Genomic DNA, 26,528 nt, shown 5'->3' on the forward strand with positions numbered 1-26,528 from the left:
ACATTTCGAAACTCAATTGGGCTCACGCCGCCTGCCTCTCATCGTACCTTGCGTGCGCGCGCGTGCGTGTGTACTTGCGCGCACCAACCCGGTCTCTCTCCCTCATCACCAGTCTGACGCACAAGAGAAGCAGCGGCGGTAGCACAGCAGCGTCAAGCCGCAGAAGCACACGCAGCAGCCAGGACGCTCATCTCTCGCCCGGGGACTGTGCGTGCGTGCGGCAGCCCCAGAGCAGCAACACGTTTCCCGCGTGGGGACACGGAAAGAAGCGCGCCGGGGGCTCGACGGCCAAAGCGCCGAAGCGACGGACCATGGCAGCGTCTGGACGGGTCAGGAAGGTGTGGGTCTCCTGTTGGATTCTGCTCACGGCGACGTGCTTCTGCGCCCGGGCTCAAGGTAAGACGTGCAACTGTTGATTTATTTATTTATTTTTTCTCAATAACGTAAATGAAGTTTGGGATGCTTTTTGTGCCTGTAAAGACTCCATAAAGACTCGCAACGTTCACTGGCACTACCTTGGGCACAGCTGAGCAATCCAAAGAGGTGTGAGTGCCAAGAACATAAATATTAACGTGGCCATATACGTGCCAAAATGTTAGAATATGTGACAATAATTACGTCATTAAATCACATTTTTTATAACATTTGAAGACAAGGTAGGTGTACCTAATGAAGTGGCCAGTGGCTGTATATAAATGTAAGTCATTCATCATTCGAAAATGTTTTTTCCTCACACACAGCCTGTTTTATTATTTCAATATTAGATTTCTTGCATCAAATAATGTTTTTTTGCCCAAGTGAGATCTATAAAGGCCAGAAAGCAGTTTCTCAGCGAGAAAGCTCAATAAAGTGTCGCTCTGATTGTAGATGGAGCCTCGCTTTCTGCCCAGAGGCCACCTTAATGGCCTGGCAGAAACGGCCATAATATTGTGCGAGTACAAGTATGGGCGAATGAAGCGAGATTATTATTTGAAAAGTATATTACGTTTTTGCCTAATGACCATTCCTTTTAACACATGTGCTACAGAATGAATGAATACACCACACATGGGATAGTATATGTGATAGTGGAACATGAGCTGCTCTAATACACAGTAAGACGTGCTTTATGAGAACCCAGAGGTAATGAGATATAAAATGGATGGCCAGTTGAGTCATTTCTGGCCTTCGTGTCATGATAAATTGCTCAATGAGTGGTAAAATTAAGGTTAAATACAATAAAATGTACTGTACATTACATCCAGCTGTTGCAGGAATTGAAGGTAAGTTTTGTGTAGGTGCTCTGACTATGCTTGTTTGGATGTGCACTAGACCCTTGCCAAATTTTTCTTTTTTTTCTTTTTACTGGGTTATGTCGTTTAGACAGACTGTAAAATTGTTCAGACGAGCTGCAAAGTTGTTCACAAGGGCTGTAAAGTCGTCAGAACCAACTATGAAATTGCTCGAAAGGACTGTAAATTCGTTCGGATGGACTGCAGGACCTGCAGAGTTGTTTGGAAGGGTTCCGATGTTGTTTGGACACTCAGTAAATTTGTTCAGGCGGATGGAAAAGTCATTCAGATGGACGAAAAAGTCTTATGCAAGTTTTACAATGTGGTTCGTACATGCTGCGAAATTGTTCAGACTATCTTCCAATTTGTTCAAAGATACTGAAAAGTGATTTAGATGTATCTGCAAAGTCTTTCGGAAGGGCTACAAAGTCATTTGGACGGGCTACAATGTTGTTCGGAAGGTCTGCAAATTTGTTCAGTACGAGGAAAAACTTGTTTGGATGGACTGCAAACCGTTTGCAAGTTCTACAATGTCATTCGGACACGCTGCAACGTTGTTCGGATCGTCTGCAAATTTGTTCAGACGGACTGAAAAGTTTCTTAGATGAATTGCAAAGTTGATTGGGCGAACTGCAAAGTTGTTCAGTTGGACTGTAAAGTTGTTTAGACGGACTGCAAACACATTCTGACGGACTACAAAGTCATTTGGACGGACTGCAATGTTGTATGGATGGGCTGCAAATTCGTTGGGATGGAATGTAAAGTCGTTCAGGGGAATGCATTCTGATGGACAGAGTCATTCGGACAAGCTGATGTTGTTCACACGGGCTGCAAAGTTGTTTGGATGGGCTGCAATGTTGTTCCTACCTATTTCAAAGTTGTTCAAAGGAACTGCAACTTTGTTCGAATGTACTGCAGGTCTTCGGACGATTTTCGGAGTCTTTCAGGCGACTGCAGTTATTCGGGCAAACAGCGAAGTCATTCCGATGTACTGCAGAGTCGTTTGGACGGGCTGCAAAGTTGTTCGGATGGACAATAAAAATAAATAAATAAACAAGTAAATAAATAAATAAAACAGTACAGTGTGATCCGTGTAATTTATTTCACTTTGGAACCATGAACCTTCCAGCCCAATTTTGAGAGAGCTCAAGCGCCCATAAAAATAAACCCCTTCAAAAAAAAAAAAACGAATGGAAGGTATTATTTTCTTTTTAATTGCTTTTAAATAAACTAGTTAACTAATTGTATCAACATACAATACTTGGCAGCCCAGGTTAGGATTCCTCTGTTCTACCAATCAGGGTAATGGTTCAATGGACTGACAATCATGTCTTTTCTTTTTTTTAAAATTGCAAGGCAGGGCATTAGTTATAATTTGGCAGCTTCGGTTACGTGTTCAAAATATAACAGACTTCAACACATTCAACAATTTTCTTTTGAAATTTCTTTTCAAGTTGAACTCATTCACTGCCACTCACGGCTATTGACGTCAAAGATCTAGTTTAACTGGGAGGAATGAGAATCAATTAACTTTTCTCTTTAGGCTTAGTCAATGAGTTCATAGCAAGACAGGCATGTTTTGGATTGATTAGAGAGGCCGAACACTTATTCTTAGTTAATTCGTACAAGAGGCGACTTGTGCGCCTTCCTCTCATCTTCCCGCCGTCATCCTCAGTGCAGCAAAGTGCTAAAAGCAGCATAATCCCTTTGCTTGTTTGTCTTTGAGCAGGTTGCATTGCTCCAAAGTGCTCCCAACCTTATCTGAAAGGAGTCTCAGGCGTCTCTTAATATTCAGGGCACAGTTCCTCTCTCCGTTATTACCATCCTTTCCTCTTTTTTTTTTTTTTTTTTTTAAGGTAACACTCCAGCGAGTCAGTGAGGAACTGTTGAGTGCCTCTGGGCTACTTCACAGGGTTTTTACCTTCTTCCTCATAAAACAGACCTCTTTCGCATCCTTTCACTTTGCTTGCCGTTCACCTGTCTGTCTGGTCTTTCTACGTAGAACCGTTCCCTTTGTGCTCCCCCAGTCACGACTTGAGTGAAAAAAAAAACCCCAAAACTTCTATTTCCCCGTCACAGAGATCTTGTCTGCTTAAGTGGGACGCAGATCTCATCCTCATGGGGAATGCATGTTTGCAAATGTAAAATGCCGGGGTGATACAATCCTTCCTGGGGAGCACAGGATGTGAAAAATTAGGCGCAGGGGGTGCCGCCGCCCTCCCCCGAGGAGCCTGAGGTGGCATGTGCTTGTTTTCCAGCGATTTCCTGCTGTGTTTGACACCGCCACCTGCGTCGACGCGCTAAAGGACGCCCGACAGAGTCCAACACATTTGTTTTGCCTTAAGCGCCTCGCAGCAGGCCATTGGAAGACTCATTTAGTCCCCCTCTCTCATCCGCGTGCCACCTAATAGATGCGAGGATGCTCGAAATTGGACTGTAACTCGATTACTCGATAATCGATTAGAGTTCAGTTCATGATGAAGTTCTAATAGAGTTGACCGAACAACGTAATATGAACCCAATTTTGGACTGACATATCTGTACGCGTGAGCTATTTACAGGTTATATGTGCATGAAAAATAAGTGCAAAACCATCAAGTGGACCAAGAACATAGCATTTTGCATGGTGAGTCCAATCTAACCCAGCGCTAGCCAAAGTTTTGTTATTTATTTTTCTTGCATGCACGTATACGGTATATTTATGACAATACGGCGCACAAGCTGATAAGGCATAATCTCATTGAACAGGTCATTTTTGGGGGAATCCTAATATATAATGCCCACAGTGTTGTAATGCACAACGAAATAAACAAACCAATACAGCAAACGAGCCAATTTTCATTTAAGTTCAATGAAGTAAATCAGGTGCACTTGTCAATGTTTGATAAAATGAAAGCATTTGAAGTGTGCCTCATATTCCGAAAAATACGGAAATTCTCTTTGATTTACAAATTCTTAGATTGCAGAATAACTTAATCACAATTCAAGTTCTCAGCTCACAAAGGAGTTCCTTTTTACAAAGGTCACTGAACCAGAATATAAACCCCATTTGAAATTGACATACGAGGATGCTTATGCTAATTACAAGGGATATTTGTGCGGAAACAAGTGTAAAGCAATCATGTGGACAGAGAACTATGATGTTTTGCAATGTGAGTTAGAGGTAAGCTCGCGCTAGCCAAAGTTTTTTAGTCTTAAATACATGTGTACCATATTTTTCCGACTTGAGACCCTGCCAGATTATAAAGCACAATCTCAACGATCAGGTATATTTTGGGGAAATTCAAATATATATGGCGCACTGGGTTATAATGCGCAGGAAAAGGAACAAACCAAGACAGCAAATGAGTTCAACTTCCTTCAAACTTTACTTTAAGTTAATAAGGTAAACTACACTGTCAGTTTTTGATAACGTTGAAGCTTTTGAAGTGTGTTTCATGTTCAGAAATATACAGTAGTTCTATTAGTTTTATGTTTTGTTCAATTGCAGAGTATCTTGATCCTAATTACAGTCCTAGGCTCATAACGGAGTTCTGTTCTTACGAAGGTGACCAAGCCAGAATATGAACCCAATTTTGGACTGACATACCAATATGCTAAAGCTAGTTACAGATGATATTTGTTAAAAAAAAAAAAAAGAATGTTCAGTCAAGTCAAGTGGACAAAAAATGACAGCATTTTGAATTGTGTGTCCGATTTAGTAGCTAGAGTTAGGCTTAATCTTAGGCTAGCGCTCCCATTTACCATATGTTTTGGACAATAAAGCGCAACAAATCAAAATACATAGTCCCAATGAACAATTGGAAGTGTGCCTTAAAGTCCAAAAAATATGGTAATTCCTGTAGTTTTTCATTTTGTTAGATTGAAGAGTAACTTGATCATGACTAGTGTTCTCAGCCTGTAACAAAGTTCCGTTTTTATGAAGGTGAACGAACCAGAATATGAACTCAATTTGGGACTGACATACCAGGATGGGTATGCTAATTACAGGTGATATTTGTTTAAAAAAAGGTGTAAAACATTCATGTAGACTGTAAACAATGGTTTTGCATTGTGAGTTAGATCTACGCTAGCGCTTGTCAAAAATGTTTTGATTTGCATTACTGTGTACCATATTTTTTGGACAACAAGGCACACCAGATAGTAAGGCATAGTCTCAGTGAACAGGTATATTTTAGGGAAATTCCGATATATAATGCGCGCAGTTAATAAACCAACCAGTACAGCAAATGAGTCAAACTTCATTTAACTTCAACTGAAGTAAATAAGGCGCACTGTCAGTTTTGATAACGTTAATAAATTTTAAATGCGCCTTATAGTCTGAAAAATATGGTAATACTCTTAGTTTGATGTTTTGTTGAATTGGAAAGTAATTTACGATTACGATCAGAGTTCAGCTCATGATGGAGTTTTCTCTTTGAATTTTATTTAGTTTGACAGCATAATTTGGATATTTAAGCTTCTCTTTGCGCTTAAAACAAAATATTTATTGATTGTTTAGCTGACCATTAATCGATTAATCGTTACACTTTTATACTTGACTAGATGCCACCAAGGATTATGGTTGCCTTTAGGGGTCAAAAAGGTTTTATTATGTATTTGCTGTGTTATTATGGTCATCCGTCAGTGGTGAACAACAACGTGTAATCCTCACTATCTTGTGAGTCTTTGCCTCAGGTTTTATTAGCAAGTCCAGATCATAGACTCGTGTGATGTTTTGTCTTGCGCTACATCTCAGCGGCGCTCGTATCCCCTCGAACCACCTCGGTATCAAAACTCTCCCTGCGAGTGTGTGCGTGCATGTTCGCCGGCGCTTATGTTCCTGCCTATTGAGCTCTAATCTCGATAGCCGCATTGACATGCTGCCAACCGGCTGCTGCCATCATTTTCTGGACCTGCATTATTATGCAGCCTGACAGCTGTCAGCCATTTCCAAATCTGTAAATCTTATGATAATCCGCCATGCTTACACACACAAAAAAAGCATTTGTTTAAAACGCTCACAATCCGCGTGTGATTAAAACTGCCCGCCTGTAATGCAAGCGGTGGATCATAATTCTCGCACATGACGACGGGCTCGCAAACACACCCGCAGACAGATAGAAAAATCAATGGGGACAAAATTATACTGCTCCATCAAGAGAAATATAATAGAGTTTTAATCGAATCAAAGGCATCCCCTCGTTGCAGCAGAGACTGATGACAAACCCGCCCACACTAGCGCCAACTCAATCCCAAGTCATAGAAATCCTTTGCATGCCACAAATAGAGCATCCGTACGTGGCCCCCAGCATCTCATTTCACACGGCCCCTAAAAGTGATGAACGTTTTGTTTTTTGAACTTTTAGCTATCACGTGACAACTTTCATGTGACAAAGGAGTGGGTGTGTTCTAATGGAACTTGGGAACCACAATGCCACATGCTACACATTATATTTGTGTGCAAGTGATTCAGAACCAGCATAGTATCGTAGCAAATAAAATTCTGACTTTCAGATATATGGGTCATGGCAGTATTAGGAAATTGATTACTGTCAGAAAAATCGGTCACGAATTGATTAGCTGCTGAATAGACGGATCAGCTCTGCTCCCGAACTCATGTAACTCATGTCATCTGAATACAATTGGTTATATACGTATACACAGATGTGATTGCGCTAAGATTGTATGGATTAGGGATGGGAAACCTATGGCTTGTGGGCCCAATGCTGCCCCGACCACACACAGTGTGGCCCCTTGATCGATCTTCAAAGGTAAATGTATGTTTTGTTTTGTTTTTACTCTGCAACCCTAAAAGTTCTTAAAAAACTGCTGATAAATACTTAGATTTTTTTCATCGAAAACATTTGGTGGAGTCAAGAAAAACATCTCGTAACTTAAAAAAAAAACACAATTGTTTTTGACAATTCTAAAAAGTCTTAAAAATGCTGATTAATCTTCATAATGTTTTCTGTGAAAAATGGATGTAAAACAAAGGGGAAAAGGGAAAATTGAAAATGTGTTTTTTTTTTTTAACAACCCCCTAAATTTTTTTAAATCAATGTGATACAAATCCTTTTTGAATCAGCGCTAAAATAGAGAAAAAAAATCCTGGAAAAACTTGTGAGACACTGTGACAAGACCGTTTTTCATTTAAAAAAAAAAAAAAAAAAAAGTAAAACTTTTTGAAAACTTGCAAATGAATGCGTTCTTCACGTCCAACAATACGTTTTAAATATAATCGTTGATCTAGTTATCATGAAATTTTATTTTATGGAGGGTTGCACGACTCCGGAGGCTGCCTTGTCTGTTATGGCTGCAGACAATGGTAAATGCAGCACCTCCTGCTGTCCGTAATGAAAAACTCTCAAATCTTACACAGTGTCCCTTTAAATACCCAAAGTATATTTAAAAACAAAATCATCAACTAAGCAAATCATCCTGGGTCAACTGTAATTTTAAGTTGTAATTTACTGTTCACCACTAGATGGCACACATGGTTTACTTATATTTACCTCTAATACTTCCAATACTACAACATGAGAAGGCATAATGAAAATAATTGTTAAATGCCCATCCAACAGTATTTTGAGCCTGTTGAACTAATCCTAAATCGGAGACTATCCTGTTAGTATTTGTTTTTTTTGTTTTTGTTTTATGGAGGGGGGGGGGGGGGGGGCTGCCGTGACTCGTTTCCAAATTGTCTCACTTGTGAGTAAATGATATGACTTCTGTGACATGAAGCATTCTTTGGAAACCCATTAAAAAGGGGAGTGGAGGGTTGGCTGCTTGAATATGGCTGTCATGCAGTGTTTACTTTTCCTGCCGTTGTGGCAGAATGCACTGAATTGTATATGTTTACCGCTGTGGGAAGAGCTCGCAGGTAAAGTTTGGCTTAAACGCTTGCTTTCTCCTTTCCGCACGGCTGCAAAAAGCAGCAAGTGGCTTGCTGCGCCTCAGGTGAAAGGCAGTGGCAGCTTGACTTCCAAATCAACTGCGCTACCTTGTGTGTCTTCCACGCTCGCCTTCTCGCTCGCTCTCCTCCCCCTTGCTGTCAAAATGCCGTCCCCCACATGTTTATTCATGTTGCCACGGGATGCTTTATTCACCAAGACCAAATAATTAGAAAAAAAAAAATCCAGTATATATATATATATATATATATATATATATATATATATATATATATATATATATATATATATATATATATATATATATCTGGGTGCACTGGCAGCAAGATGGGAAATTAATGAAACAGAAATGGGGAGTCTGCTGTAATGCAACGAAAACTTCCGACTTGTTTCAGGGTGACAAATGATTGCGATCTCCCTAATTGTGGTAGAACAATACGGCTTCTGTGCTGTCAACACTTCTTAGCTTTAGGAAGCCTTTAATTGGCTTAGCCAAGCGGCAAAAGTGTGTACATAGTTCATAATGCAAATGTAATCAAATTAACTTGAAGCGTAAGGTTTTGTCATCCACCCTTTGCCCAACGGTTGCCCAGTGGGGTAGGATAATGGGGAGGGGTGGCAAATAGTGGTGCATTGCGAGCGTCTGTCATTCTGCCATTTTTCAGGATGCTCACCGTGGAGGAGTTAGCTTGCACTGCCTTATTATTTTCTTGTCATTTCTGTACAGAGAAAGTCATCGTTGCTCACAGCTAACCAAAGAGAAAAAGCAGCAGTTTGGGGGTGAAAGCATCATCCTCCCATGACATACTCTTTAGAAAAATACCATTTCACTTTTTCTTTTTTTTAAACAACATTGGTGGCTTGGGGTACAAGAGACCCAACCTATGAGATGTGAGTCCTCATTGCTTTGACTTGCAAGAGAATACTTGAGATATGAGCTAGCCTGGAGTCAAGTCCACCTTTGTCGAGTCACAATTGCGGAATCTAGTCTGCTCGGGGAAGTGAACAATAATAATTTCGTGGTGTAGTATTACTTTGCATATGGCAATAAAACTCTTGAATAGCTTGAATCCAAGTCAAGTTCCAGTCACAAAAATCCAAGTCATTGTCAAGTGTTAGGCTCAAGCAACCTAGTACATTTAAAAAACAACAAACAGGAAGGAAGACAACTACGTTGTTTTTCTCGCGAGGAGAGTGGACAGGAACCTGACTATCTCAGATCTCTCTCTAGTCTGGCTACAGATCCTTTTTACTTCTCATTTATTCATTTGCGTTGGCCCTAGGTACAAAGGCCATTGCTGTCCTAAAAGGCTGGGGTAGAGATCTGGCAACAATGTAAACAATCCATTTATGATAGTGGGGAATGCAGTTGACGAGTCCATGCTGCTATCTTCTTTCTCGGTCTGCTGTTGCCATTTGGTAGGGTCACGGCTCCTGTTTCTCTTTTACAGCTGCTGGAGACGCGTCACCTTCTCACACCTTCACAAACTACCCCAACAGAAAACATCAGTCATATTAATCCACTTATATTTATGTCAATAAAACAAATATGAGGCAACCTTAACACAATTATTCTAACTCTATTGAGTTTCAGTCACAAAATTCTGCGTCAATGTAAAGTTCGTGTCACAATAGTGCGATTCCAAGTCAAGTTCGAGTCACAAAAGTCAGAGCCCATTTCAAGTTCGAGTTCCAATAGTTCAAGTCCATGCCATGTTCGAGTTACAAAAGTCTGAGTGAAGTCAATTTCGAGTTACAAAAGTCTGAGTCCGATTCAAGTTCGAGTCACAAACCTTCAAATTCATGTCCAGTTCGTGTTCAAGTGAAGTTTCAGTCACAAAATGACGAGTCCAGGTCAAGTTGGAGTCACAATAAGTTCAAGTCTATCTACAAAATTGGAAAAACGTTGTGGTCAACACTCGAGAACATAACTGCCGTAATAAATGAGGGAACTTTGTACCGTATATTGAATTTTCTACTAAAAAAACGTATAAACACGTCTTTGGGATTGAATGAGTTGATTATAAAAATGAAGTATTTGGAACAAATTCCACTTGTATCTCAATACAGTGGCATTACCATACTAAATTTTGTCATTAAACGAGGAAATTCATTTTAATCACATCGGAGAGAGTGTAATTTTGTTTATCTGTGTGCTGTTTACCAATGATCGTGTAAGAGAAGAAGCATGAACGAGGTCGGGCGTGTCAGTGTGGGGTTTCAAGTCGCATATCAATTCTTGCTGTGCCTGAAGGAAGTCCTATCTGTCTCCCACCAAATAAGACTGCAACTCTTGCGCTATCAAGAACAAAAGTCTCAGAGAAGCGGTGACAGAGAGAGGAAATTACCTCCAATGTGGGGTGGGTGTGTGTGTGTGTGGGGGGGGGGGGGGGGGGGTGCTACGATGCAAAGTGCCTCTGCTCATTTGATTTGTCTAATAACATCTCGACAAGGGAGTAAAGATGTTGCGCAATGCATCACTCCAAGAAGCCATTTGAAAGCACTCGAAAAACGCTGTCATTACTTTCATCCTGGGAGAGGGAGGAATTGTTTTTCCGAGGCGGCGTTCTTGGACCGCTGCAAAACCCCCTCAAGCTGTTCCATGTAAACATTTAGACAACACAAAGACAACTTGAGCAAAAAAAAAAAAAAAATGCAGGTGAGAAACAATGCGGCATAATGTGAGCTGTGAATCTTTGCTTTCATTCTGCTTGGCTCCTCATGGGAATCGGCATGCGAACAAGTGTGGAAAAAAAAAATAGGTAGAGAAATTGTTGTGAACCCAATTTATCTCCTTTTGCCAGTAAAAACAACCGGCGGTACCAATCTATTTGCTTTCTCCGTTTGTGAGATTTAACTCATATCTTGATCTTCTGCTCCATTTTTATGCTGACCTTAAAGCAAGCCCGGAAAAAAAAGAAAAAAAAAAACTTCCACGGTGTCAAATAGACTCTTCCAGCTTGCTCCTTCATGCTCGGCTTGTCTTATTCCCGCTAACAAGGCACAACTTTGGCCTAGTGAGATGTCACTTATGGCTGTTTTCAAGCTATACGTCTCCATATAAAACTCAGCATTGATGTCCATGTACACTTGAGCAAAAACAATAAAAAAACTCAAATAGCAAGAGGAGACCTCCCCCAAAAAACAAGTTTTGATAAAATTAGATGTTAGGGTTGTCCCCGTGGAATCGTTTGGGAAACGATTAACGAGGATGTCAGACATATGGCTTGTGGTCCGCATCTAGAATAAAACGTTTTGAACGGGAAATACCAACAGTTCTACTTGAAATTCTGATTTATCTCCATGAGGCATTCGAGTGCTTCTTTCTAAGAAAACCAGGTGTCAAATTCATGGTCTGATGATTTTGTGAAGCATTGAAAAAATGACTTCTAACCAGTACTGTACACCAGGGGTTCCCAAATACTGGTCAGTGGATCAACTGGTACCCGACCGACCGCATGGGCCGCACCCAAAATAATTCATTTTTTTCCATTTTATATATTGTCTGAGTCTGAAAGATATTCTATTTGGGAAAATCTTTTCTTTTGTGAATGGATTCTCCAATTTGTTTTGGTCACTTGAGAGCCATAATTTCACCCACGGAGTAGCAAAATGAGTAAGAAAGTGGTGTCTTTGGAAAATTTCTTTCAGAAGGGGAAAACACCCAATGGAGAGTCAAGGTTAACCTTACTTGAAATAATGATTTATCGCAATAAGGAGTTTGAGCGCTACTTTCTAGCCAAACTTGGTGAATTTAGCATTTCTGTGCAAAAAAATGACCAGTTGCGGAATATCGTGAATGACGGCGGCCTTAAAAGTACAGCATATTCGAGATTTCTGACATCCTATCTGTGTGAAGCGGAGTTTTCTCAAATGAGTCGACTAAGTGACAAAATTGCCAAGCGTTGATTAGTCCTTGGTGATAAATACGTTGGCGACGACTGCTGTACACCTCTAATTGGGCCACTAGTTGAGATCCTAGACCCACTTGGTCTTGCAAGGAAGGCAGCTCCTTGCATTCTACTTCCAGTAACATCATCGCCATGACAACCGAGACACAATGTCACCATGACCAGGTGCTGCTTGGAGGACAAGCATGGAAATGAAACAACGGAAGAGCTGTGTTGTGTGGTGGTGACCAGTTGGCAAGGCGTGGTAAACACAGACAGTTTGGATCATTTGTCCCGTCCAAGGGCACGTTCCCTTCTGGAGTGGCTTAACCCAATGCTGGCGTGTTGGGCTTATTTTCCCCACTGGATGGAGAGAAGCGGTGCTTTTTTTTCTTTCAGGACCTGGAATTGATTGTGTCTTGTGTTTTTTTGTCCCACATCAAACTACCTTATTAACTTGCCTGTGCACACCTTCACTGTAAACAAACAGCCTGAGATACCAACGTGCTAATCTTTTCCAAAACAGCTTCAATCTCACCTAGCAGAGAGTTTTTTTTGTAATTATTTTTTTTTCTTGAGACTTCTAAATACAGCCGTCGTTGGTTTGTCACCTCAGCGCCGGAGTCTCTTTGACGATGGAGTTTATCTTATTGATGGATGTCCTTGCCCCCAACGTCAGCGGCGTGTCATTTTGGAGGCGTGACAGTGACGGGAGTTGACAGAAGCGGCGACGCCGTCTGCCGGCACGTGCAGCGTGTGGCTTTAAGTCATACATGAGGAAGAGCGAACACTTCGGGTTGTGAAAGGATACGGAGGAACTCCCAAGAGCTCACACAGAGCATTTGACTCCAAATATAATATTGCGATTGCCTGACTGAAGAATGTTTTTCAAAGTTTAAACATTTTTGCTTTGGGTTTGTAAAGTGTGAAGACTCCTATCTATTGTTCTTTGTATTTTAATTATATTTGTAAGTATGTTCAAGCTCGGGCTGCAAATAGGACTGGGTGATAGGGCCAAAAAAAAAAAAAAAATCTTTTTGAAGTCATACTGGACAATTATGGTTTTAATCGATTAATAAACTCATCAAACGTACACTTACTTTCTTGTTTGCAAGTTTTCAAGGACCAAAATCGGAGGTTATTCTCCTTTTAAATTAATCTAATTGTAAATATTGGGATTAGCATCGGCCTCAAAAATTAGTTTGCTACCCTAAACGATATTTCAAAAACCATGCGTTCCAACATTGATAAGAAGACACGAGAAAACCTGACTAGGAAGGCTGCAGCGATGCCCAAAACAGCATTGAAAAACCGAAAGAAATTTTTGATAAGTACTGGCTTTGTCCTTTTATCACATCCATCTTTCTTTGTATTTTCAGCTTAATTTTAAATATGTTAAAGCTTGGGCTGCAAAAAGAGCTTTGTGATATGCCCAAAAATAAACTAGATTTTTTGGTTTCTTCAATCATTCTGGATATTTACGATTATAATTAATTAACATATGCCACAAACAACTTTTTGAAGAAGTTTTGATTGATTTAAAAAAAAGGGGTTTTAAAGCTTACGCATTAACTTAGAAAATTATTGTATTATCCATTCTATAAGGCGTAAATGAAGCTTTTGCTTTTCTCAAAAATCGAAAACAACCACCTTTTTGACTCCCATGTGTAAACGTTTTTGTGTGACTTTGGTCATCCTACCTCTTGACATGACTCTCTAACCATTACCCGCTGACACTGGGACGTAAGGGAAGCAAAGCCAATGGTACGTATGATTAGCCATAAACCAATCAGAGAGCACGATGTCGCACGTACGGTACATATGCTGGTAGTGATAAACCAATCAGAGAATGTTGCATAATATTGTACAGTACACACCTAGCAGCAATAAACAAATCAGAGAACATTACGTAATATGTACGGTACATACACTAGCAGCGAAAACCAATCATAGAACATTACGTAACACGTACAGTATGTACTCTCGCAGCAATAAACCAATCAGAGCATTTTACTGAATACGTACATAACGTACGCAGGCAATGATTAACAGACATAATCAAACGATTAACGATTAACGGACATAATTAAAGAACATTACATAATACTTACAGTATGTACGCTGGCGGGGATACAACAATCAGAGAATATTACGGAATGCTTCGAGTCCATACAAAAAAATGTATCAAACATCCCCTAATTAAGAGTCAATGAATATGTAAGTGGAGCATGTCATATTATGTGCTGTAACACTCTCTGTAATTTGACACTCTTTGAAACCTTGCATTTTCTTCCGAAGAAGAGAATGTCATAGGATTGAACACGCTTAATTAAAATGCACAGCGCTGCAGAAAAAAAGCTACTTGACAGCATGAATGACGGACATTATTCAAGTGTCAGGTGCATATTTGAATCAATGTAGGCCAGCAGCGCCTATTTGAAACTGGCTATTCAACCAGCTTCGACATTCTTTGCAAATTTATAGGCGCAAGGTGCAGTGTTGTGACAAGGATGCATAAATCTGACGATCGCCAAGTTTGGAATGTCACGGTTTTCCGACTCAAATGATTCTTGACGAGAGTTCACCGGGAAACTTATCATACGTATCTGAATGCAAGCCACCCTGATGAGTACGCAAAATATTGCCCATTTGTTTATACAGCACTTGCAAGGCCGCTTGGTGGTCCAATTTACTAGTTCTCAACTTTTTTTTCCTTTGAATTAATAATTTTTTTTCATCCAAGTACTCCCTAAGCACACCATTTTGGATGGAAAAAATACTTACGTTCTTTCATGTTCCAATTAATTTGCATTCCATTCGAAAATAAATGTGTACTGTATTTGTCACGATATTAAAAACATAAAAAAATGGTTATAGCTGCAGAAAAAAAACAATACTTGAAACAGTGCTATTCAACATTTGAACTACATTCGTCGTGGTATCCCTAAACAAATTTTACTCAGTAACTCCAGAAGATAGATCATGTAAAACCATCAGTTTTATTTCTGTTTCCTCTGCTGGAAAGATTTTGTCAATGCTGACAAATTGACAATGTAAATAAAACAAATTAGCATCATGTTATCTCGTGTTCTTATTAATTTGCTCTTAATTTGAAAAGAAACTTGTACTGTTCTTGTAAAAAGCATGAAACTAGATTTGCTGCTACCTGCAAATCTCACGTACCCCTATATAGTGCCTTTACGGGGGTACCATTTGAGAACCGCTGCAATAAAAGAAGAATTTTATTTATTCATAATGGCGCATGTTCGCTAATACATTCTCCTCGTCTGACACATGCATTTGGAGTGCATGTCAGATGATTTCATTATGGTTAAATGGAGCTTTTCATGAAAAAGCAGCAGCTGCCTTTTGGCCGCTCAGACAAAATCAGCTTTTTCGCGATGGACACTTTCTCCCTCCTGTCTCACTTCTGCATGAAAATCGCGACCAACTGCTTTCAGGTGATTTTGGGAGGGGGAAGGTGGGGGTTATTCTGATGGACATTGTGCGGAAGTGCAAGGTAGAGGGGAGAGCGGGGCAGCATAAATCCCAAATTCTGTGCGGATCTGGCCGTAGCTAGGAAACAGCTGACAGTCAAATGGGGGGATCAACGGGATTAGTGCACCCATATTGAGCACAAACATGGATCCGCACCCTCTCTCCTCTCCACTTTGCCCACTGGCAGACTTAACCAGCATAGTCTCAAATGATTTGACTATTTTGTTGAAAAATATACATATAAAGTAGCTCTTTTTTTTTTTTTTTTAAATGAGAGTCCATATTTGACCTGCAACCCACACATTTGACCTGTTTGAAACACACCATGACCCAAAACTTATAAATAAATGCATTTCTCAAAGCTGTTCTCGAGCAAAATGTCAGATGCTGCTCTTGGTACATTTGGGACCCAGAAAGGACTTGCCAGAAATTCCTGCAGTCTGCTTTGTGATCTCCTCCACAACCACGTATTTTGTACTTGCACCAAAATCAAAACTTTCAAAATCCACCTGAATTAATAAAACCATGGGAGAATCTCATCACATGTAGGACAAAGCTAGAACTTGCCAAAAATTCCTAGACTAAAACTTTTGGAACCCATCTGAATGTTGCAAAGAATTTGGGCGATTGTTGTCACAAGTAAGATGAAGCCTGTACTTGCCAGAAATTCCTGCAATTCCTTTTAATATCCTCTGTGCTCTGGTCCACACATATTTTGTTCAGCAACAAAATTAAACCAAACTAAAACTTTTGAATCTCATTTGAATAAACAAAGAATGTGGACAATTGTTGTCACATATAGGACAAAAGCCAGTACTTGTAAGACATTTGTTCGAGTTATTCAATGTTGCTTAAGGCCCTCATTGACAGGTTTACTCATGTCTTTTCATCAATTTAATATACATCTTATTTAACAAAACATGTGGAAGATTGGCATGACATGTCAAAGAATGAAGTGAGCACTTGCCAGAAATTCCTTTACCTTGTGATGTGCGCCAGAACCACATATTTTGGACTACACCTAAAATTTTAAAAATCATTCAGAGTTTAAAAAAGGGAGATTGATGACACATATAAGACCATGTAGGTACTTGCTACAAATTCCTGCAACTCATTTAATGTCCTCTGTGATTTGCTACACAACCACATATTTTGTACTGCATCCAAAACTTGAAGTATTTTAATCCCATCTGAATTAACAAAGAATACGGTAGGCTGTTGTCACATGTAAGTCAAAGCCAGTCCTTGCCATCAACTCCTTCGGCTTCTTCAATGTTGCTTTGGGCAACCTCATAGTCTTCCTTGTCAGTTTTTTCACATCTTTCATCAATTTTGGAACACTTGGATCTTGAAATATTGTTTTTCTATTAGGTACCAAACAATCGTTGGAGACAGATGCTGATTCCGATATTTAAAATTCCATTAACCAATTAGACTAATTTAAAACTATACTAAGATTTAAATCACTTCTTTTTTTTGTCCCAGAACACATGCAACAATAAAGTAAATGTATATTTTATCATTTAGTATTTGTTTGATTTTACAGTAAAAGAAAAAAAAAACTGCAACAATCTGTCTCATTTGCTGTTTTTTACAGTTTTAAAAAATGTCATATCTTTGCTTTATTTAGGAGTTTTTTGCGTCAAATTTTACTCATTTTAAAATATCTATCTAATTTCTATGATTCTGTGGCAAAAAATGTTTCTAAATGTAGGATGAATACAAACAAATCTGTATTACAGGCAGAAAAAAATCTTTGACCTTAGCGGTGCATGACGTTTCACCTGATGTGCTCAGCCTGTTCAGCGCAATTGATTGAGCTCTTGCATGCTCTTAAAGGCATGTCGAAAACATCAATAATGGCAATTCAAGAGGAGACACAAGAAGAAGGCCATTCGAATGCACAACCCACACAAAAACCCAAACACCAACCACCCCAACAACAACAATAAGAAAAAAAAGATATTGCATCTGAGTGAGCGGGATCTAAATGTCAGAGGCAATCAGCGCAGCCGTTGGTGATCTGAGTGAGATTTCCTGTCAGCGGCCCTCCAGACGCAGCCTCTTTAATTCTGCAGGGGCCTGCCATGTCCCGAATACCGCGGCCCTTGTCGTCTCTCGTCTTTGTGTACCGAAACAAACCCCAGTCTTAGCGTCCTCGTCTTGCTCTGGGAGGACCTCTGACAATGCACCCGCCCTCACCGCCGCCGCTGCCGCCGCCACTGGCTCCCTCCGCCGTAGAGGAGGCGGACATGTGAACACACTCCGGACTGACACGATGTTCCCCCCCTGGAGAGAGTCAAGCCAGATCAGATGTGCGTCACATGTGACATATACATATGATGGCTCGGCACTGATTTATGATGCTTGACTTGGGAGCATGACAGCTGCAAGACTGTCACACTAGTTGGAACCTCCAAAGTGGAACGATTTGAGGTCCACTCAGTGGGAAATAATAAGAACGATGATGATGATAAGACATGAAATTGAAGTTATTTGTTCAATATTGTTCCGAACAATAATATGTTCTATGCATCCCCTCAAATGAGAGACAGACATTCTGATTAAAATCACATTTCTAACTCTGTTCTCATTGTTCTTACTTTTAAGACTTTAAAGTTAAAGAATAAATTCGGACTTTAAACGCTAAGTGGGAAACCTTAATTTATAGTCTTTCACCCTTTAAAGCAATGGTGTCAAACTCATTTTTATTGTGGGCCAGATTGTAGTTATAGGTTATGTCGGAGGGTCGAAATGACTGTGAAGTCAAATCAATTTTAACTCTTTCACTGCTAAGCGTTTTCAGAAAAGCCAACTTCTAGAGTGCTTTGTATATTTAGCATTTTCACTCATCTTTCAAGGCCCACAGAATATTGCGCGCTATGTCTATGTAAATATGGGTGGTATCATAAAAAAGACTGATTTCCATTCTTTAGAATTATAAGTATGTAATGGATGAGTTGTACATAGGAAAACACTGTCATCCAGTGGTCACAGTTATCACTTAAATGCTCAATTGGATTAATATTAGATAAGCACTAGTCAAGGGTGTCAGATACCCTTCATACAAAAACGTATGTGATAAGAATTTTATTATTTAATATGTTTATTACTATTTTAAATAACGAAAATTCTCGTCCATGGCACTGAAATAGTTAAGCGTGTTTGTCACACACTTACCTAGTTTTGAGATCAGAGACAGGGAGGAAAAATCTCTTCAAAAGCTTAGGAACAAAAATGGTTGTTTGTTTTTATACCCTCACATTTTTAAAAGTTGAAGACAACTTGCAAGGTTGGTATTTTTTGAAGTCAAAAGAGTATTTTGCGGACCATATAAAAGGATGTGGCGGGCCCGATCTGGCCCCCAGGCCTTGAGTTGGACACCTGCGCTTTAAAATCTGAATTCTTAGATAGGATGGCTTTATTGTTGTTACATCTACACTAATACGAGGCAATGATAATCAGGTCCAAGAAGCACACAAAAACTAGAACAAATCTGGGAATACAGAACATTATGGCCTGCTAGCATGTCGCCATAGTGCAACGCTCCAAGATCAAAGCTAAGGAAATCAAAACATAGATTAGTAAGGAGTCCAGTTTAAATTCTGAATGCAGACTAAAATTCAGAAGTAATTTATTTTTAGTCAGAATTCTGAAGTACTCTTAAGTAAGAATTGTGATTAATCTAAATGTTCTAACTTTGAAGTCAATGAGAATTCTTTCATTGTCATATTGTTTTTATTCTCAGAATTGTGACTTTATTCTTTAAGTCAGAATTCTGGTTTTATTCTCAGAATCGTGACTTTAGAGACTTTAAAGTCAAAATTGAAAGAGTCAAAATTCTGACCAGTTTGAGAAATCTGACTTTAAAGTGAGAATTTTTACATTAGTCACGCTTCCAAAAATAAAGTCAATATTTTGACTCGTGACAATTTTGACTTCTGAGAGTAAATATATATGACTGACTTTAATGATAAATATTCTCAATTTTAAGTCGGAATTCTTTTATATCGCATAATTCCTACTTAAAACGGAAAATGTTAAGAATTCGAACCGTCACTCTTGTGCAGTATTTTGACTGTTTTCCACATCATTCTTGCAGTAATTTAGCCAAGTGATGGCACATTCCCTGTAGACTGATTTTGCTTCACTCTAATGAAAATTCTGAGAATCAAGTCAGAATTCTGGCTTTAAAGTAGGATGAGTTCACAGTTCTGAGATAATAGTGGGAATCCTGCCAAGCTTCTTCTTTTTTTCTTCACTGGCCCTCATCCGTAAATAGCAAACTGCAAATGTTCTTACTTGTTAAAATTTTATCACACAAGGGCTAACTGCCTTTTTTTTATTTTTAACTTGCATGACAGTTAATAGTTTTAAAATGTTAAAACAGGTTGCTCCGCTTCAAGGTTTTATTTTATGCTGGGGACCGTTTGGAAACAAACTTTACATAAGTTTTGAATTGGAAAAACAATGGAAGAGATCCTTCTAGGTTTTGTACAGTTTATTATTATTTTTTTACTTCCTACCTGAGGCTACAGTTCCACGTCCTTGTGATTATGGGCTACACCATTTTCTTGGTCAAGCTATTTCAATTTAGAGCAAAGCAAGGTGGTGTCAAATAATCATTTCCACTCCATCAAAGGAAATATTTGAGCACACTTTTTTTTTCTTTTTTTTTTATTGTAGCCGTGCTGGACATATTATTTGGCCTGCAGGTTCACTCAAAGAGTTGAAGGGATTCTATCAGTTTAATGAAGTTGCTCAGGCGGATGTTTAATTTAATGGAATGGAATGGAAAGGAAAAAAAAAAGGTTTATTTCCATTTATGCAGTCACTCACTCAATGGGCCAACATGATTAGATTATAAAGAGGAAAAAATACCCCAAATATTTCTTTGAGTGCCTACTGTGTAGAAATTAGTTTTTTAAGAGGCAAAATCAGGTGAGTGGTTTTTTAGCTTATAAAAACCCACGAAGAGGCATAACCATTATGCTTGGCCACAATCAGTCAAGCGCAGCAGCTACTTTCTCCACTATTTTATATTTTATTATTATTTTTTTTTAATCTTCCTCGCAGGGCCCCTGGAACTTGCTGATCTCATTTCACCGCTCAAGCTCCTGTTATTACTATAAATGTTGTAAAGTGGACACAGGATTTCTGTTCTGCATTAGCCAGGAATACCAGCAGTCCAAATGAACACACACACACACACACACACGCACACACACAAGGGGCTTTTTATGGTGTAGTGGGGACATTCCATTGACATAATAATTTCTTAGCCGCTAACTCTAATTTGACTTTAGCCATCATAACAGATTGCCTAACCCTAAACCCTTCAAGAGGTGAGGTAACCCTTACCCTACACCACAGGTGTTGCACGCCAGTACTTGAGGGCCGGTAACCTGCATGTTTTCCAGTTTTCTTTCCTCAACACACCTGATTAAAATGATTAGAATAATTGTTATCCTCCTGCAGAGCTTACTAATGATCTAATCATTTGAATCAGATGTGTTGAGGAGAGAAAACTGGAAAACATGCAGGATACCGGCCCTCAAGGACTGGAGTTAGACACCTACTCCCTACAACCAAATTCTAACTCAAGCCTGAACTGTAAAACAGAGTCCCCATATAGACCCCAAAAACCAGAATTTGGTCTCCTCCATGCAGCAAAAAAAACACAGCCCCCCCCCCCCCCCCCCCCTCTCACACACACACACACACACACACACACACACACACATACAGTACACACAGTCTTGTTTTTTTTTTTTTTATTTGTAGTGGGACCATGTGTAATGCATTTCCTAGCCCCTACCTCTAACCTGTGGTATTTTGTCCAATCCTTAGCTCAATATCAAAGACATTTCGCATCAAAGTGTAATGATTGAAAAGCGACGTTAGGAAGCTGAAATTTCACCTGGATGGTGCCAACATATCAAAGTTCAATATACTGTAGCACGGCCACTTAGTTATCACACTACCAGGAGTGTGCCTTTTCTTGACTAAAATACTGTTGGAATGATGTGGAAGAAAATGACCCAAAAATGGTCAAAATTCCGCACAAGGGTTGAAAGCAAGTCTTGACCCTCAAAAAGACAGCTGGACTTGTGAAATCCTCCAATAAGGTCCAGACAAGTACAATAAATCCCCACAAAGACTGTAAACCCTAGAATTTGGTCCCCACCATGTAGCAAAAACCAAGAACATACACATGAACACACATAAAGAGACCAGTGCTGACATGCAAACGCAAAGGGTGCTGCTGGTGTTTAAAAGCTTTAATCACACCACTGCTCCGTGCCCCAATGTGGCAGTGCACTCTGCATCATTGAAGGCTTGTTTTATTAATGTTGTCCAGAGTGAAGTACGTGGGGGGGAGTGGGGGGGGGGGGGGGGGGGGGCATTGTATTCTTGATTTAAAGTGGGGTGGAGCAGAAACAATGGCCATGAAAAAAACATGGAAAAGGCTGTGCCACGCAGTCCGCATGCTTTTTTTTTTTTAGCAGGCGACGTACGGGAAAGTGGCTGCTCTGTGCCGAAACATGCAACGGTTTTAGCGGAACAGTTGTAAAATTCAAAACACGCTTTCTATGTTGGTTGAACTTGATGTGAAACGTCAGGAGTGTAGAGCCATACAAATCTTAGATTTTCAAATGCAAACAACTATTCTATTCTTCTAGTGTCCGACTGATAAGGGTTTGTTTTTTAGGCCGGTACTATTTATTTTTTTCCGGAAAAAATGCCAAAGTAAATCCTAAGCTAATAGTCGATATAGCGCAAAACTATCCCTTGGACATTTGAAAATGTTATACGAATTTTAGCATGGTGGCATTAGCAATGATGGCAACTCTAATGGCTAGCTAGAATCCCAGCTGTCGTGAAGAAAATCCAAGTAGATCTTGATTTTGTGAAGAGTCACTTTGAATAGTGATCAGGTGTGTGCTGATTCTCAGTGTTAATTGTATACCAACGATGTGAAGGTTTTGAATTGATAAAGGGAAATGTATTATATAACGGGCAAATATCAGCCTCCAGGTCACGTTCATAGGCCACATTATGCCTATGAAGTTATAATTAGCCTGCCAAGCTAAATCTAAGCTAGTTGCTGGAATAGGACACAACTATCATTTGAACATTTGTGAATGCAGTGGCGGGCTGTGACTTTAACACGTACGCCTTCTGTGATGTCAGACTCTCGAATAAATAGCCCTCATGCACACAAGTACGCATTACTGGAATACACAGGCTATTTTTTGGAGCTTTTAAACGTCAATAAACCCGCATCAGCCATTAAAACAGGTCATTATACGTGATTCTGTCAAAATTTTAAAAGGTTAATAAAAATTTAAAATAACTATCCACGAAATTTTATGAAGTCAAAATTACAAATCGCAGTTTAATTTAAGAAGAACATCATTTTATTTCTTTAATCCTAATTGAATATGAATGAAATAAAATAACAACAACGTATTAAAAATGAAACAATAAATAAAGAAAAGGCTTGCACTGACCAACGGCGGTTAAAATCCATCTGTCCTTTCAATATCTCCCGATTTTTCTTGACCACTTCATGCTCAAGCTTTCTCTTCATGTACAGTGTATGCACTCGGGTGTCCCCAAAGTTTTTTTTAAAAGAACCATAGCGCATTGATGAGCTCTCTTTACCTTTGGCCTGAAATGTACAATACTGCATATCCACTCGGGTGTCCCAAGAAGATTTAAAAGCACCGTAGCGCGTGTCCAGACGTCCAGACGGCATCTCGTTGCTGCCTTTGTTAAACAATTAAAGTTTGCGAATCCAGTGTAGCTCCAAACACCAAATCGATCCTTTGCAAACGAAAGGCATTCCCAGCAGAACTATTTGCCAGGGTTAGCTCACGCCCCTGGTAGCCCAGTCAAAAAAATGGCCAAGTCGGGACAGGTTAGCTAATAGCTACGCTACGCCTCGAAAGCAATCAGGCAAAGCCAACGCCGTGAAGCTTGCTTATTGAGCATTGCACCGCCATTCGTTCAACGTGAGGCCTCTAGATGGCAATCTTATGACTTGGTTGGCTATTGCAGCTGTCTACTAACTACAGGGGCCGGTTCAAATGTATCTTTGCACATGGCACAGAAGTCCCGCACCTTTTGAAGCGAATGCCCCTAGTGCCTCCGGGAGTAACTTGAATTCTAATTCTAATCATGATATATATATATATATATATATATATATATATATATATATATATATATATATATATATATATATATATATATATATATATATATATATATATATATATATATATATGTGTGTGTGTGTGTGTGTGTGTGTGTGTGTGTGTTAGTAAAAATGAATTTGAAATTTAATTGACTTTGATTATAATTTTTATAGTTTATTATGATAATGATGTCAGGTTATATGAGGCCAGCAGAAAAGGCCTTGCTGGCCTTGACGTTCCACCACAGTGTAAAGGTCACAGGGCATTTAGCATGTGAGCAATACCATGATGTCAAGCTAGAACCACTACAATCGTGAGGAAAAGCCTACTAAACTTTTTCTGGTATTCGGAGGCATTTGGAATAGTGGCAGATGTAAGCTGATTCTCATTATTTGTATACATATGCTACAAAGGATTATTGTAGATCAAGGTAATAGTTTTAAATCATCCAATATTGGGAAAGATTTAACTGGCACGACACCAGGTCACATTCGCCATTTATATTATGCTATGTTAGCAGTAGCATGCCAAGCTAATTCTTCAGCTAATATGTGGTAAAACAAAAAATGATCTTGGACATTTGGAAATGTCATCAGGCTTTCTCATGTTGGCGTTAGCATGACGGCAAACTTGATATCTAGATCAGGGGCGTCACAAATGAGTACAAGTCACCCCATTTTGTTATGTAAAGTATAAAAATGAGCTGACTGTTTTTCAATCAATGAAAAATTTGAAATGTTTTATGATTAATAGTAATGTTTATGATGAACAGTGATGTACTATTTTGGACAGTATTAAAAAAATGTTAGTTAAATGTATACCATGGTTTTATTGGTTCGGCCCACTTAGGAATAGATTTTCCTCCATTTGCCTGCAAGCTTCAATACGTTTGACAGCCCTGATAAAACTATTGCTGATGTGAAGAAAAGCCTACTAGAACACCTAAACTTGATTTGGGGCTAATGATTCTCATTTGAGACAAGTTTAAAAGTAATTGGTTCATTATGAACACAGCCACAACACCAGTATAGATGGTATGCAACCACAAAGTCTCTTTTGTTAGCTTCTAGATGAAGTTGTATCATTTGTATTATGATCACCAAGTTCTGACATTTGAGCAATGGTGTGCAGATTTTTCCCCCCTTTCCCACTATACAAGCGCCCGAGCCTTAAGTACTTCCTGATGTTTGTCATAACAGGCTAATCGAAGTGGCGAGTGGGCGAAGTTGCATCCTATGTAAGCGTGATGAGTAATTGCACTCATTAGCGAGCGGCGTTCACACCGCATACACAGCACACTTAACCAGCTGACATGAGATGTTATGAGGCAGGATATTGCGGTCGGCCCGGAGACAAAAGAGACTTGTAATTAATTCTCCCTTAAATGCTCTGGTTTTTACATGTAAAATAGTGGTGCATTGGCATTTATTGCACAGACTCCCTTTGGGAAGGAGAATGAGAAGAGGGCGTGTTGTGGCACTGATTGCTTTCTTTTATTTTCATATGTCACCAAATGAGGATGCGCGCGTGTGCAGTCGATAAGAAATCAGAGGCCATTGTTATTTGACAGTAGGCACCTTTACTCTGATTGCCTGTGTTAGTCATTTGGGAGATGAGAGGAGGCAGATTGCTCCAGCCGCCCCACATTAAAAAAGAGCCGACGTGAATGACACTCGGGGCTAATGAGTATGAATACATACATAAAAATAAATCGTGCACGGGGCCGCCCTGTCGTTGCGGATTGGGAATGACAGTCGCGGCGGCTCGGCCGCCGATGATGAGAGGGGAGAACTGTTGTCCCTGGAGATGGAGCGTGTCACGAGATCAGACGCAAAAACCTCTCTCTGTCTCACATGCAAACGCACATACATTCCCAAAATAGCCTTCTCCATTTAAACGCTGATTTTTAGAGGTGACAAAACTACTCACACTCATTTAAGTAGTGCACACATATACATGTAAAAGTAAAAATTAGAAACTGACAGATACAGTATGAATTTTTTGAGGCGGATGCTGATTCCACAAAATCGCTACAAAACTGTCGATGTGGAGTCTACGTTATTGACAAACTCATTCGGAGATATTTGCAAGAATGTTCAAATGTATTTGCAAGCATGTTTAAACTTATCTTCAAATATGGTCAAACACGCTTGCAAATACATTCAAAGATACTTGCAAATATCTCTGAATGAATTTATAGGCCAAATGCAAAAAACACAGCATTTTTTCCCATAATACACCAAGTTAGGCCCGTCAAGACCCCATGGCACTATGGGAAAGAATGCTATGTTTTTAACCTTTAACCTACCGTATTTTCCGCACTATAAGGCACACTGGATTATAAGGCGCACCCTCAATCAATAACATATTTTAAAACTTTTTCCATATTTAAGGCGCACCGGATTATACGGCGCACCCGCAATTATTGACATATTTTTAAAACTTTTTCAATCACAATATAGTAATACTCAAAGTAATAACAATAATAACTCAAATAATAACTATAAACTCTCAATAGCATAATAACTCAATGTCAATATGAGCAACCTTGTTCAACTGTAAACACACAAAAGAAACAGGTAAAGCTTACTTTATCAGTTCGGTGCCCATCTACGAATCACAATCTCAATATTGATCCATATATAAGGCGCACCTGATTATAAAGCGCACCATCAGCTTTTTAAATTTTTTTAAGGCTTTTAGGTGCGCCTTATAGTGCAGAAAATACGGTACATGCATTTTCTGACATGCGCAAGTATCTTTGGACATAGT

The 26,528-nt window shown here is 39.5% G+C and overlaps 1 protein-coding gene across 6 annotated transcripts in view; it reads left to right on the forward strand.

Annotated features, from left to right (window-relative positions):
- Positions 1-265: 265 nt before the first annotated feature.
- Positions 266-26,528, forward strand: part of LOC148410257 (protein sidekick-2-like) — a 167,354-nt gene continuing 141,091 nt past the window's right edge. For all 6 annotated transcript variants that reach the window (XM_088437266.1, XM_088437268.1, XM_088437269.1 and 3 more), the window contains exon 1: positions 266-396. In XM_088437266.1, the coding sequence (XP_088293392.1) occupies positions 312-396 (85 nt within the window). In that variant the 5' untranslated portion in view covers positions 266-311. The remainder of the gene's footprint in view (positions 397-26,528) is intronic.

Source organism: Hippichthys cyanospilos, chromosome 16, assembly GCF_059441005.1.
Source record: "Hippichthys cyanospilos isolate Australia breed blue-spotted pipefish chromosome 16, RoL_Hcya_1.0, whole genome shotgun sequence".
Taxonomy (NCBI): Eukaryota; Metazoa; Chordata; class Actinopteri; order Syngnathiformes; family Syngnathidae; genus Hippichthys; species Hippichthys cyanospilos.